The 14,388-nt window shown below is 54.0% G+C and overlaps 2 protein-coding genes across 2 annotated transcripts in view; both read right to left on the bottom strand.

Moving 5' to 3' along the window:
* The window catches only part of NEU1 (neuraminidase 1), a 4,019-nt gene extending 3,829 nt beyond the window's left edge, over window positions 1–190 (bottom strand). The window contains exon 1 of the mRNA XM_024738624.1: window positions 3–190. Within this exon, the coding sequence (XP_024594392.1) occupies window positions 3–85 (83 nt within the window). The 5' untranslated portion in view covers window positions 86–190. The remainder of the gene's footprint in view (window positions 1–2) is intronic.
* A 307-nt stretch (window positions 191–497) lies between these two features.
* Window positions 498–14,076, bottom strand: SLC44A4 (solute carrier family 44 member 4). The gene is made up of 21 exons (XM_024738591.1): window positions 14,018–14,076; window positions 12,375–12,423; window positions 11,835–11,908; window positions 11,622–11,700; window positions 10,575–10,674; window positions 10,367–10,492; window positions 10,151–10,211; window positions 8,526–8,610; window positions 8,359–8,442; window positions 7,846–8,081; window positions 7,657–7,756; window positions 7,063–7,155; window positions 6,691–6,793; window positions 2,569–2,822; window positions 2,402–2,496; window positions 2,179–2,282; window positions 1,994–2,067; window positions 1,715–1,785; window positions 1,534–1,628; window positions 1,334–1,418; window positions 498–736 (listed from the first exon to the last, which is right to left on the bottom strand). The coding sequence occupies exons 1-21, from the start codon at window positions 14,049–14,051 to the stop codon at window positions 618–620; spliced, it is 2,121 nt and encodes a 706-aa protein (XP_024594359.1). The 5' UTR covers window positions 14,052–14,076; the 3' UTR covers window positions 498–617.
* Window positions 14,077–14,388: the final 312 nt, after the last annotated feature.

Here is a 14,388-nt window from a genome sequence, read left to right as displayed (position 1 = left end):
GAACCCTGCATCCTCCCCATGATCCCAGCATTCGCGGTCTCCCGGGTCTGCCCAGGGGCACTGTGCCGGGTCGCTCCGCAGTCATCTCTCCCTCGCGGCAGCAGCGACCCTGGCCCCCCCAGGACTAGACGCGGGCTGGATTCGTCAACTGACCCCGGCCCTTTAAACGCTCAGATGTCACCCTCAAACCCGCCCCAATCCCAGCCCGCCCGCCACGCTTCCGCGACTCTCTTTGGCCCTGGCACGACTCCCCACGTGACCCTTCAGCGCCTCAGAGCTACCTCTTTCCAATTGGCCCCCATTGAAGCGCCGGAGCGCGTGACCCCGGCCGGAAGCGTATTGGCTGGGGTGAAGAAGGGGGCGTGCATTACTCCTCAGGAGCCTTTTGATTGGTCGAGGCACCTGGGTTACGTCATAGGGGCGGGATCTATTTTAAAGAGCCAGGCGAGGTTAAAAAGAGCAGCATGTAGGAGGAAATAAAAGTCCCAGAGTTTTTGAGAAAACAAAATATCAGTCTTTTAATAAAATCTTTTTACTACAAAATCGAGATCTGGAAGGCGGGTTGAGGCTGTGAGGCTGTACAGGCGGCGTGCAGTCCTGGATCAGAGCTACGCCTGTCACTTCTTCCTCTTGTCTCCTGGGGGCACCTCGTTCTTCTTGCCCAGAATCTTCAGAAGGGCCTTGGACATGTAGTAGGGCCGGTCCACGGAACCGTCGTTCCGCTCCAAGTCTTCCACTATGGCACGACATAGACTCATAAGAACGCACCGCTGGGAGCCAACCCCACTCCCCGGGAAAACCAGGGACTAAGAGACAGCTCCCTGGTTTCCAGGCTGCGCCACCACGGGCTGATTTTTGGGGGCAGTTTTTGCAACCTACTGGGTAGGTTATGTAATAGTTTCCTCATCTGTAAAGGGGGGGAGTGTCAAAAATATTTCATAGCGTGATAAGGATTAACGAAAAAACACATGTCAGTTGCTTAGCGCAGAGCCCGGTACATATGAAACCCTGAATGAACACATACAGTAGGGTGAGAAAATCCCCACTCACTACAGCCACCTGCTGGGAAGAGTCCTGTGGCTAACTTCTTTCCCAGATTTTCTAGGGGAAGATACCAGAGGCCTCTCCCCTGGAATGTTCCTTCTTGGGAGAGCCCAGGAGCCTGGGAGCTCACTCCCTCCTTTCTTCCCAAACACCTGCCCTGAGGATGTTAGAAGAGCCTCTGGCTCCTGTAACTCACGAGGTCGCTGTTTCTAGAAGCACCAAGTCTCCAAAAAAGCCTGAATGATCTGGTACCTTTAAGTTGAGGAGAGGAGGTAGAGGTGTGACTCACAGAAACAGAGGAAGAGAGTGTCCACACACATGCCGAAAACGCTGAAGAAGCCATTGGCGATGACATAGGCCCCCAGGATGGAGGTCTGCAAGATGCAAGGTTTCCTTTAGGGTTCCTTTGAAGAGTTGGAGGGTGAAGCGGGTGTCGGGGATGGGGTGGGGTGGAGGGTGGAGCTGGGGGGTTTGGGGGGTGTCACTCACCATCATGGGCAGCCAGTAGTAGTTGAGTTGGGGACTCTCAATGTCTTTACCCAGTCCCTGGATGCGACCGGTGAAAAAAAAGAAGGACAGGACCCCTGTGAGAGAGATCTGGAGGTCAGCATCACTCCTCTTAAACTGCCCAGCACCCCTGTCCTCTGTAACTCCCTGCCCTGGTCCTTACCAACACCTCCAACCACTAGCAGCTTCCCGAAGAACAGTAGCAGGTCTGTGACTTTGTCCAGGACGACCACCCTGTACAAGGAGTTGGGGTAGGTTGGGGGTAAGAGGCCTGGCAGGGGTGGGAGTAGAACTGGCTATATAATTTGCCATGACAGGTGCAAAACAAAAACTGTTCACATTTCAAGATGGAGGCAGCAGAGATTAAACCAAGCTCAAGGCCCTTCTGAGCACAGCATGCTTATGGGTGGGAGATCACGGAGGTGGGGGGCGACTGCCTGACCTGACAATGTTCCTCATGAGCAGCATGAAGGCGTTTTTGGCTGAGACACAGAAATTCTTCCCGTAGATGGCAATCTGGGTGAGGCGGAAAGTTCAGGGTTACCTGTGGCGAGCGTACCTAGGCCAGGGCAGGAGACCTGCATCCAGGGCCCCCAGAGCAAGGGGTTGCTCATGTAGTGGGCTCACCATGATGTATGCATTGCGGTTCAGGAACTTGATAAACTTTTCCAAACACCAGAGGCAGCACTTGAAGCAGCACATGATACAGCGGGCCATAGGGTTCTGGGTTCCTGGGGGTAAGGAGGGCTCATGTTTGGGCAGTGGCCCCTGGCAGCACACCGGCCCCACTCCAGCGCCCAAGGGTCCAGCTGATCAGCCTAGCCTTGCCCAGCCCCCAACCTCGACTCACCTCTCAGTTTGTTGTCAATGTACTCCAGGATGACCCTGGCTATCTGCACCAGGGTCAAGATCAGGGCTCCAAAGGCTAGCGACCCAGTGTGGTAACTGCACAGGGGTTAGTGAGGTAGTCAGAGGACTCCCGGGTTCATGATTCCCAGCCCCCTGCCCCAGGCTTACCGGAGTGTGCGCGTGAAGGCAGAGCTCAGGGGAAAGGTAGGGATGTCCTGGGGCTTGTGGAAGGCCCAGTAGAAGGAGGCAAAGGCCCCAGCCAGGACACACTGGCCCAGGGCTAGCACCCAGTTGATGGTCCAGAACAGCCCCAGGACCCCGTAGATTTGCAAGTTGAAGAGAGAACGCTGTACTAGGCCTGTGGACAAGTAGCCCTGGAAGACGCACATCAGCCCTGGGCAGGAGGAGTTCACCGGCTGGTCCTGGGGAGGCAGGCAGAGGAGGCTCATTCCCAACCAGCTCCTGCCCTCCCAGAGCAGAGGGTGGTAACAGCCTCCCCAGAACTGGGGAAGCCCATTCCTTCCAGGAGATCCATCTCTGGGTTCAGACAGGGTTCAGCTTGCCTATTGTGTGAGTGTAATTAGTTTCCTTCAGTCTCCAGTCTCTGGACGGCACAAGAGCTCCCAGGCCGTGTGGACTAAGCCTTAATGGTATGAAGGCAGTGTGACAAATGCCTAGCTCTCCTTTGCACTTGAACAGCTTGTCCCGTCCCAGAGCAGCCTCTGCAACTTCAACCAAAGCACTTTCTAGCAAAATTGAACAGACTGGGTATCAGATGATGCTAAGGAACCATTAATTTTGTTTGGTGTGATAATGGTGTAGTGGTTATGCTTTTAAAAAGTCCTTATCTGTTGAGATCCATCCTGATATATTTAAAGGTGAAATGGCACAATGTTCAGAATTTGCCTTTAAAAACTCGAGGGCTTCCCTGGTGGCGCAGTGGTTGAGAGTCCGCCTGCCAGTGCAGGGGACACGGGTTCGTGCCCCGGTCTGGGAAGATCCCACATGCCGTGGAGCGGCTGGGCCCGTGAGCCATGGCCGCTAAACCTGCGCGTCCGGAGCCTGTGCTCTGCAACGGGAGAGGCCACAACAGTGAGAGGCCCGCGTACCGCAAAAACAAACAAACAAACAAAAACTCAAGAAAAATAAATTGCACGGGGGACTTCTCTGGTGGTCCAGTGGTTAAGACTCCACGCTCCCAGTGCAGGGGGCCCAGGTTCAATCCTTGGTCAAGGAACTAGATCCCACATGCATGCCACAACTAAGAGTTCACATGCTGCATCTAAGAGTCTGCATGCCGCAACTAAGAAGTCTGCATGCTGCAACTGAAGATCTTGCATGCCGCAACGAAGATCCTGCACGTGACAACGAAGATCCCATGTGCTGCAACTAAGACCTAGTGCAGCCAAATAAATAAATAATTTTTAAAAATTTCAAGGGGTGGGGGATGGGTAGGGAAATAGATGAAGCAAGAACAGAAGGCTGAAGGTTATGGAATCTGAGTACAGGGATTCTCCATGTTTGTGTGTGTCTGAAAATTTCCCTAATAAAAAGTAAAAAACACAGATTCGTCTCTTAAAGCAGAGGAAATAAACATATGGGATTTAATTAATCTTAAAAGCTTTTGCACAGCAAAGGAAACCATCAAAAAATGAAAAGACAACCTACTGAATGGGAGAAAATATTTGCAAATGATATGACCAATACGGGATTAATATCCAACATGTAAAAACAGCTCATACAACTCAACATGAAAAACACAAACAACCTGATTTAAAAATGGGCAGAACGGGGCTTCCCTGGTGGTGCAGTGGTTAAGAATCCGCCTGGCAATGCAGGGGACATGGGTTCAAGCCCTGGTCTGGGAAGATCCCACACGCCGTGGATCAACTAAGCCCGTGTGCCACAACTACCGAGCCTGCGCTCAAAAGCCTGTGCGCCACAACTACTGAAGCCTGCGCACCTAGAGCCTGTGCTCTGCAACAAGAGAAGCCGCCGCAATGAGAAGCCTGAGCACCGCAACGAAGAGTAGCCCCCACTTGCTGCAACTGGAGAAAGCCTGCGCATAGCAACAAAGACCCAACTCAGCCACAAATAAATAAATATATATTTTAAAAAATGGACAGAAGAACTGAATAGACATTTTTCTAAAGAGGAAATGCAGACGGCCAACAGGCACATGGAAAGATGCTCAACATCGCTAATCATCAGGGAAATGCAAATCAAACCCACAAGGAGATATCACCTCACACCAGTCAGAATGGCCATCATCAAAAAGAACACAACAAATGTTGGCAGGGATGTGAGGAAGAGGCAACACTTGTACACTGCTGATGGGAAAGTAAATTGGCGCAGTCACTGTGGAAAGCAGTGTGAGAAGTGTCTCAAAAAGCTAAAAATAGAACTACCATATGACCCAGCAATTCCACTTCTGGCTGTACACCTGAAAAAAAAAACCCCAAAACCACTAATTGGAAGAGACACATGCACCCAATGTTCATAGCAGCATTATTTCCAATTGCTAAGGTATGGAAGCAATCTAAGTGTCCATCAACAGATGAATGGATAAAGAAGATGTGGTACATAAATACAACGGAATACTACTCAGCCATAAAAAGGAATGAAATGTTGCCATTTACAGCAACATGGATGGACTTGGAGGGCTTCCTGGACTTGGGTGGCTATTTCCTTTCCCATGTTAGGGAAGTTTTGACTATAATCTCTTCAAATATTTTCTCTGGTCCTTTCTCTCTCTCTTCTCCTTCTGGGACCACTATAATGCGAATGTTGTTGCATTTAATGTTGTTCCAGAGGTCTCTGAGGCTGTCTTCATTTCTTTTCATTCTTTTTTCTTTATTCTGTTCTGTGGCAGTGAATTCCACCATTCTGTCTTCCAGGTCACTCATCCGTTCTTCTGCCTCAGTTATTCTGCTATTGATTCCTTCTAGTGTATTTTTCATTTCAGTTATTGTATTGTTCATCTCTGTTTGTTTGTTCTTTAATTCTTCTAGGTGTTTGTTCTTTTTTTTTTTAGGTGTTTGTTCTTTAATTCTAGGTCTTTGTTAAACGTTTCTTGCATCTTCTCCATCTTTGCCTCCATTCTTTTTCCGAGGTCCTGGATCATCTTCACTATCATTATTCTGAATTCTTTTTCTGGAAGGTTGCCTATCTCCACGTCAGTTAGCTGTTTTTCTGGGGTTTTATCTTGTTCCTTCATCTGGTACATAGCCCTCTGCCTTTTCGTCCTGTCTATCTTTCTGTGAATGTGGTTTTCCTTCCACAGGCTGCAGGATTGTAGTTCTTGCTTCTGCTGTCTGCCCTCTGGTGGATGAGGCCATCTAAGAGGCTTGTGCAAGCTTCCTAAGGGAGGGACTGCTCTGTTTGAAATTTTATAACAAGAATTTATAACCACTTTCCACTTTGTATGTAATTGTGGGTTTGCTTCAGTCCCCACCGCTAGGTCATAAGCAAGTTGAAAGCAAGAAGTACTTCATTTGGGGCTTTGTATAGCCAGTGCCTGGCACATAATGGGTCCTTCTTAAATGTAAACGACCTCCCTCTCCTTTTTTAGAGTGGGGCTAACGCCTGTGGGCACAGCCCATGGCCCCAGTTCTGATGTGGTGGCCACATGAAAGCTTTGACAGTAAATACCCAGCAGTGCAGCCTCACTCCCTGGGAACTTCACAGGGGAGAGTTTGGGGTAGCAGCTACTCTCCCAGGCCCCCAGGGAGCCCACCTGCCTATCGCCTAGAACAGTGTGTTCTGAGGAAGCCTAACTAAAGATAACCTAAACGAAACCCATCTACAGTTATCAGCTCTTATCAGGTGCCAGCCATTATACTTTCATGTGCCCAGTGTCCTTTAATTTTCTCGGCCACGGCCAGGGCCATGGCCAGGGCCACGCTGAGGCACAGATATTAAGATTATCTCCATTTTACAGGTGAGCAGACTGAGACTGAAAGGGTGAAGTGGTTCATGGTTCTCTAGGCGGAGAAATGTCCTGGGGAGGGATGGAGAAGTTCTGAGATCCACCTGCCCCAGGGCATAGTCCAGCCCTCGGGCACAGCACGCATCCTCTTGCAGCACAATGGGTGGCTCAGCGGGAGATCTGGAGTCTGCAGACAGACTCCCTTTCTGGCTCTGCTAGGGGCCTGCTGTGTGACCCGTGAGTGAGCCCCTTGCCATCTCTGGTCCTCAGTCTCCTCTGCACGATGAGGGATTTGAACCAGTTGCTCTCTAAGGTCCCCTCAGCCCTACTGGTGCCCCTCCACATCCACCCCAAATCCTCACCACGGGGTTGCATGATGTATTCATTGGTACATTCTCACAGCCGGACAAGCTGACGTTGGGCGCCCAGAACACGTACTGGGGTTGCCCAGATGTGGCCAGGTACCCAGAGGGGAGTCAAGGAAAGCATGGTGACACGGGGGCCTCCACAGTTCCCCTCCTCAGCAACCCCTTTCCAGGTGCTTGAGCAGGTTGTTCACTGCACAGAGGGGCTGAAATTCAGCCTGTGCTTGCTTTTTCAAGGCAGGGCTGTGTCTGCTGGGAGGAAGGGGTGCCTTCTTCCAATCACACTAAGGCATACTGTCTACAAAAGTATTGCCCTGCCCCCCACCCCCAAGGGCTCCAGGAGGGCCCAGTCATGTGGGCAAAGGATACAGAGCAGTCATGCCCCAGTAGGCAATGCAGACGAGCAGCAGGACAAAGGTGAACAACGGGTAGAACATGGTAGACATCATCTGTCCTACAGCTCTGCAGGGAGATGAGAGCAGCACACCAGTGAAGATACCCCCCAGTCCCCACCCATCCTCTCACGGTGCTGACCCTGGCACAGGCCACACCTCTGCCCTCTCCAGGGCCTGCTCCTTCCCCCTAAGGCCGGGCACATAGTAGGAGCTCCCTAAAAGAACTGAACTGAATAAATCAGGCTCAAGGGGACTTTAGAGGAAACTAGAGCCACAGAGAAGCCACCAGGGGCGGCTTCAGGGTGAGTAAGGGCTTGTTTCATGTTTTAGGCACTTGACAAGACACTAATTAACTTAATCCTTATGACAACCCTACAAGGTAGGAACTATTATTACCCCCATTTTACAGACGGTTAAACTGAGGCGCAGAAAGGCTAAGCCACACAGCAATGTTAAACACTGTGCTATGCTGCCTTTCTCCTCCAGTGCTCTGCCACCTTTCCAGCACTCCCATCCTGGGCCCACCCCCCTGCCCTCTGCCCCTTCTCCTTCCCACACAGGCCCTGACCTGCTGGCTTCCTCCAGGAGGGCGATGGCGATGCGAATCCGTTGCCGCAGGAAGATGAGCATCAGTAGCAGGATGCCTTCAAGCACAGCCAGCACGATCACTGAGGGTGGACAGGGGGCAGAGTGGCCTGGGTCATGGCCAGGGCAGCCCTTGGGTGGCTGGTGGTTCATGGGTGGGCAGGGCACTCACGGGCTGCTAGCCAGGTCTCCTGAACGCTGCTGTAGGCGCTGAGGTTGGTGGTGAAGCCCAGCTGGGAGATAGAGGCACCCTTGTCCCGCAGTACGCGGTATTCCTCCCAGGAGTGATAGATGCCGTATGCCAGCACGCCGAGCACCCCTATGATCAGCACAAGCACCAGGGGCCCGGCCACCAGGCGCAGAAGCAGAATAAACAGCAGGCTCAGGACCAGAGCCACGCCTAGGGCACTGCGGGCAGGGAAACATAGATGAGGGTCACCCCACATCCCCCATATCTTTCCCCTTTCAGAGGCCCCCAAATACCTTTCCTCAAACCCCCAATGTCCCCAGATCAGAGCCCCCCCGCACGCTTTCTCTTATAAATCCTGTTGGACTTGGGATCCATTCTGAGCTCTGGCTCCACCTCCCCTGCCCAAAGGCTCTGTTTCAGACGGTGGGCTAAGGGATAGAGGGTCAGAGTCGGGGGAAGGGAAGGACGAGAGAGCAGGGGAATGTGGTGACTCACATAAGAATCCAATACCAGGATTGGGCAAAGTCTTCAAAGATCTTGACACTGATGTCACGGGCGTTGAGGCTGTCAAGAAGACCACTGGTGGGGAGAGACAGAGTCAGATGGGGCTGTGAGTGGGAAGGGGGAGCGGGACAGAGATGTAGGGGCAAGGGAATGCCCACCTGATGCCCTGGGCGATGGACGTGTTGGAGATCCCTGGGAGCTCAGGCACGGTACTATTGGACCATGGAAAACAACGCCCCAGAGCTGGAGGGAGAGAACCGGGCGACTGGGTGGGAGGGCCCAGAGTTTGTCTTGAAAGTCTCTGGCCCCCACCCCAGCCCGTCGTGCCCTTAGGGACAGAGTTGAGAAGGGCTCTGCCCCACTCAGAGGGCTGCTCTTGATTCCACAGCCGAAAGGGAGCTCCTGGCCCAGGAGCCCATGCCTCCTTCACTGTCTCTTAATGCTCCTTCCTCCCCACCCTGCCACTGCCTGGGTTCAGACCCTCCTGTCCTCTGGCCTGCCTCTTACAGCACCTCCACGCCCACCCCTGCCACCCTTCAATCCAGCCCCTGCCAGAGTGCCCGGGAGACACGGCACAGCCCGGACCTTGGCATTCCAGGGCTCTAGGTCACTCTGCTGCCCAGACACCTCCAGATGCCTTGCCCTGGAGAGTGCCCACGCTCATGGCCAGGCTTTAAGGCCCCATCGTCTGAGCCCAGCCACTTTCCCCTCCCCTCTGTACCTTTGCGCTTCCTCCTCCAGAAATCCCATCCATGATGCCCTGTTCAGCTCCATCTCCATCTCACCCCCTCCAGGAAGCCTTCTGGCCCCACCCCTTTCTCCCGTGGCACCTATTATGTGCCTACAGAGCCATTTATCTTGACCCTCACAACAGCTTTGCCAGGCAGGCTTGCTTTGCATTTACATTCTAAAGATGAGGAAACAAGGCTCAGAGAGGTTGAGTCATTTTCCTAAGACCACACAGCTGGAAAGTGCTGGAATTTAAATCCAGATCTATCTGACCCTGGAGCACTCATTGGAGACATTTCCTATTGTACCTATTGAGAGCTGGATATCTTTTCTCATGCTATAGTTACATTTTTTTTTTCTATTAAAAATAACATTTAAGGGCTTCCCTGGTGGCGCAGTGGTTGAGAGTCCACCTGCCGATGCAGGGGACATGGGTTCGTGCCCCGGTCCGGGAAGATCCCACGTGCCACGGAGCGGCTGGGCCCGTGAGCCATGGCCGGCTGAGCCTGTGCATCCGGAGCCTGTGCCCCGCAACGGGAGAGGCCACAACAGTGAGAGGCCTGCATACCGCAAAAAAAAAAAAAAAAAAAAAAAAAATTGGGAGAAAGAGCAAAAACAAAAAAAGTCATCTGTGATCCCACCACCCAGCACAGTCACTTTAACATCTGGGTGAACATCCTTCCAGTCTGTTTCCTGTGCCTGCACATAAATGCATGTGTGTACATTCACCCACGTATGTTCTCGTGGCAGTCTCATGCAATCGCTTCGTGAACATCTCTGATCTCACCACCTAGGATGTAGTCCAAAAGCGGAGCAGTTTTCATCGTCGCTTCACCTGTCCCCAGTACCTGGCACACAGCAGGTACATAACAAGCACTGGTGATCTGACTGTAGGCTGTTCATGCAGCAGAGAAAAAAGACGAAGACCTGGTGCTCATTCCGATTTTGTCACAGACAAGCTGTGTGACTTGCTTCTCTCTGAGCCTGGTTCCCTTGTTTGAGGGAAAAAAATCTAGGACTGGATGATGTCTGAGGAAGGAATGTTGCTTCTCACCTGGAGCGGAAGGGAGAAGGAAACTGGGGCAGAGCTCCTGTCTCAGGCTTTGGAGCACTTGCTGGAGGGTGGGGGGAGGACAGACAGACACACAGACACAGAGCAAGATGAAGGAGTGAGTCCCCTTTCTATCACCACGATCATCTACCCAACTCCCCCTCTGACCCTCCCTCGTTATGGACCCTCCTTAGCAATGACATTGGGAACAGCGCTCACCATGTCCCCAGGCACCCCTGGCAGACAAAAGTTCCTATTTGCTGCATAGAAGACCTGCCCGACCGACTGTGAGAGCTGGTCCGTTTCCACAGTCCATGGGACCTCTGGGCAGGAGGACACACACACCTGGGGGCAGAGAGCGTGCTGAGGGGCTGGTATCCAGACCCTGGGGGAGATCTGGGGACAGAGGCAGGTCCCAGACTCTGACCTGGGGTGTGGGGCACGCCAAGCCATTCTGGGTGATCGTGATGATGTTGGTGGTTAGGACGCAGCTGAAGATGTTGAAGTATAGGAGATATGGTTTATCTCTGTAGGAGAGGAGGAAGCGTATGCATAAGGGCTTGGTCAAGCCTTGGGGAAAGAGAGGGACTGCCAGGGCTGTGCCTCAAGAGTGCAATGGGCGGCTTCCCTGGTGGCGCAGTGGTTGAGAGTCCGCCTGCCGATGCAGGGGACACGGGTTCGTGTCCCGGTCCGGGCAGATCCCACATCCCGCGGAGCGGCTGGGCCCGTGAGCCACGGCTGCTGAGTCTGCGCTCCGCAACGGGAGAGGCCACAACAGTGAGAGGCCCGTGTACCGTAAAAAAACACCAAAAAACCAAAAAAAAGAGTGCAATGGGCCCAGTTCCTGGCCTCTGGAAGCTCAGCTCAGCTGGGGAGGTATGGGAGACACCTGATAGATTGCCCGGAGTAATTCAGCATCTCCACTGCTATCAAAATGGTTAAGAGCTTGAACTCTGGAGCCAGCTTTATGACCTTGAATAAGTCATCTAACCACTCACTGCCTCCGTTCCATCGCACGTAAAATTATAGCACCTACCCCACAAGGTTTAAATGAGTTTGTGTGTGTAGAGTGCACTGCCTGCCTGGAATGCCATATAAAGGTTAGTGCTTTTATTATTTACTGAACGTTTCCTGCATGCTGGGACTGATAGCCTTGCTTCTGGAATCATCCTTGTGTTTCAGAAGAAGAAATCAAAGTTCAGAGATATTGAGTACCTTGCCAGAGGTCACAAACCAAAACTTACTTAGCCCAGTTGGGGATTCAAATGACCATCTCTGAACCCTAAAACCCGTGCATTTAACCATGACTCTTTGCTGCCTCCTAATTCTAGGGGGACTCAAGCCACTGGCCAGCAGTGGAGGCTGTTCTACGTGGCCTGGACTGGTGAGATTCAGGGAGGCTGAAGTGGAGTGGTCCCCTACCCATCCCCCATCTCATCTCCCTCCTGCCCCCTCTTCTTGCCTTCATACTCACTTGTTTTCCCCGATCCCGCAATAGGCCCCAGTAGAGTTCCTGGGGTAGAGGACTTGCTGGGGGTCTCCATACACCCAGGCTGGAGACAGAGACACACAGATGAATCACCGGAGTGCGGCAGGGACTTAAGAGGGAAAGGCTGTGGGTGTGGTCCCTCCTTGGGACAATAATGTCCCCCAGCCACTGCCCAGCTCTGCACTGCCAGAAACTCACCCACAAGCCCCACGGCGATGTAACCCAGAATGAAGAGGAAGAAGAGGACACAGCAGATGATATCTGTGCAGCTCCTTGGAGAGAAATGGGGGAAACCTTTGGAGAGGGGATGCTGGGGAGTGGGGGGTAGCATGGTCTGGAGGAGTCGTGCTTTGGAGAGTTGGGGGGTGCTGGAAAGTAGGCATAGGTAACTTTCATTTTATTCTCTTTAAGAAAACCTTTTTCTGGGTGGGTAAACTTTCTTCTGAAGTTTAAAACAGGAAAGGGCACAGTTCAGAAGTGCTCAGCTGGATGAATTTTCCCAAAGGACACATGCCTGTGTAGCCAGCTCCCAGGCCAAGACACAGAACATCACCAGCAGCCGGGAGGCCCCCTTGTGCCCCCTCCACACACAACAGTCTCCCCAGGGCCACCACCCTCCTGGGGCAGGAGGTTTTTTCCTCACAAATTTCTTACCAATATTTCAGCAAATACGAAACAAAACCCAGACACCGCCCCCATCCGCCCCCCGACCCCAGCAGCACAGCGCCCAGAACTCACCTGTTCTTGATGGGGCCTTGGAAGGAGGGGTCATATTTGGCTGGTTTCCCTGAAGGGCATGGGGAGGAGTGTGGAGAGTGAGGCATTGAGAGGGGTCTCTCCCCCCATTTCCAGTCCCTCCAAACCCTTCCCCACAGCAGGAGCTACCCTGCACCAGGGTCCTACCTGGCCCTCAGGAGTCTGGGGGGAGATAGACAGGGGCAGGGCTGGCAGGAGGGGAAAGTAGAGAACAGGAAAGGTAGGATCAAGGCTTGGTCAGCAGCTTCACTGATCACTGTGAACTCCAACCAGGCGGCCTTGGAGGGAGGGGAAAGGGCAGCTTTTTATGGGTCATTTATGGGTCACACCTCAAGGCCCTCAGCCAAAGTCATCAATTCCCGCAGGGACTGGGGGGGGGGGCTGTAGACCCCCACCCGGAAGGGAGCTTAGTCCCCAGGCTACTGCCATTCTCTGGGAGAGCAGTCAGGGTGACACCTGAGCCGGGCAGTTTGTGGCCCGTCCTGTTCCTGGTCCTCCCTGAGTACACACAGGAAGGAGGTGAGGCCAGGCAGCCAGCGTCCCGTGTGGGCAGGGAGGAGGGAGGACAGAGGGCTGAACCAGAGCGTGGAAAGGGGTGTGGTCCATTCTCCCAGGTGCTCTGGACTCTTGTCCCTCCGTGGTTCTCAGACGCGGTGTCGATGATTGACCCAAAGCTGTTCCAGGAAGTCTGTGGGGTGTCCCCACTGCTCCCTCCCCTGACTCCCTTTGGACCAAGCCTCGCCTCTGGAAGGTCCCTCCCCTGGGGTTCCTTCCTTCCCTAGCCCTCATGCTCAAAGGGATCCCAGAGGCTGGTCCCAGCTCCCCCTCCCTGTAGACCCCTTCACCCTGCCCCCTGCCCTTGTCCTCAGGACCCCTCGGGGCAGCCCCCCAGCCTTTGCCCCTCACAGAGATGCTGGAGACAGGCTGCCCGCTCCTTCTCCTCAGGCCTTACCCTTCACAGGAGCCCCTGTGCTGCCTCTCTTCCTAACCCACTCTGAGATAGACTCCCTCCTAGCAGAGAACCTGGGGGGCTGGTCCCCAGCCCTCTCTCTCCACCAAGATCTGCAGCCCCTACTCCTCTCAGGGACCCCCAGCAGAACCCCCTCCGCCGCCACTCCTCACAGACCCCGGCAGGCAGATCCCCAGCGCCTTTTCCCCACAGAGACCCAGAGTCCAGGCTGAAAGTCCGCCTCCTTCTCAGGGACCCCAAGCTGTTCCTCCTGACAGCGGCCCAGAGCCCAGCTCACTCCTCCCAGCCCCTGAGCCCCTTCCTCTGCTCAGGACCCTGACCCTGCCTCCTTCAGGCTCTGCTTCCCGGGGCCCTGTCCTGAGGTGCCCAGAGTCCAGGCGTGGCATCACCCCCTCGTCCCAGGGACTCCAGCGCCCCTCCTCACGCAGACTTCAGCTTCACACCCCAAAGGCTCCTCAGCAATGGCTCCCAGCCCCTGCACCCCATCCTCCTCCGAGGACCCCGACTCTGTCTCCTTCTATCAGCTGTTCCCTGGGCCCTCCCCTCGGGGACCACGACTCCCCTCTGCTCCTCTCCCTGGTGCCGGCCCAGCCACCGGTCCCCGGAGCAGGCCTCCCCTCCCTCGCCGGGTCCTGGGCCCCCACCCCAGCCTCACCGTAGACCTCGTTCTGGTCCTGTTTTCCCCCCATGGCTCAGTCTCCAGAGTGATTGGAGCCTGGGAGACCTGGCAGCTCACCTGCCACCAGCCCCGCCCTCCCGCCCTCACGTCACAGCCCCACCCCTGCCTGTGGTCCCCGACACACTCTAGTTCCTCCTAGACTCCGTGCTGGAGGGCTGGAAGCTGGAAGGCAAGCCTGGTACGTGGGTCAGGTCAGGGCTGCTTCCGCGGGCCTCATGGACCATGGCCTGAAGGACTCCCACGCTCTAAGAAAACCCTTCAGAATTTTGCAAACTACTTCAATCATAGTACAGTCACGCCTACACCCTCCTGCCAAAGATTAAGTGTGGAGATGAGATTTGCCCTTG

Source organism: Neophocaena asiaeorientalis, unplaced genomic scaffold, assembly GCF_003031525.2.
Source record: "Neophocaena asiaeorientalis asiaeorientalis breed wild unplaced genomic scaffold, Neophocaena_asiaeorientalis_V1.1 scaffold282, whole genome shotgun sequence".
NCBI classification, from domain to species: domain Eukaryota; kingdom Metazoa; phylum Chordata; class Mammalia; order Artiodactyla; family Phocoenidae; genus Neophocaena; species Neophocaena asiaeorientalis.
This window is presented reverse-complemented; position numbering and strand designations above follow the sequence as displayed.

What these genes read in the sequence shown, in the direction of transcription:
- SLC44A4 (XM_024738591.1), bottom strand. Translation starts at nt 14,051, where the DNA reads ATGGGGGGAAAACAGGACCAGAACGAGGTCTACG. An exon ending in TCCATCGCCCAGGGCATCAG is followed by an intron (nt 8,443 to 8,525) that starts GTGGGCATTCCC and finishes TCTCCCCACCAG; the next exon opens with TGGTCTTCTTGACAGCCTCA. An exon ending in GCTAGTGGTTGGAGGTGTTG is followed by an intron (nt 1,629 to 1,714) that starts GTAAGGACCAGG and finishes TCTCTCTCACAG; the next exon opens with GGGTCCTGTCCTTCTTTTTT.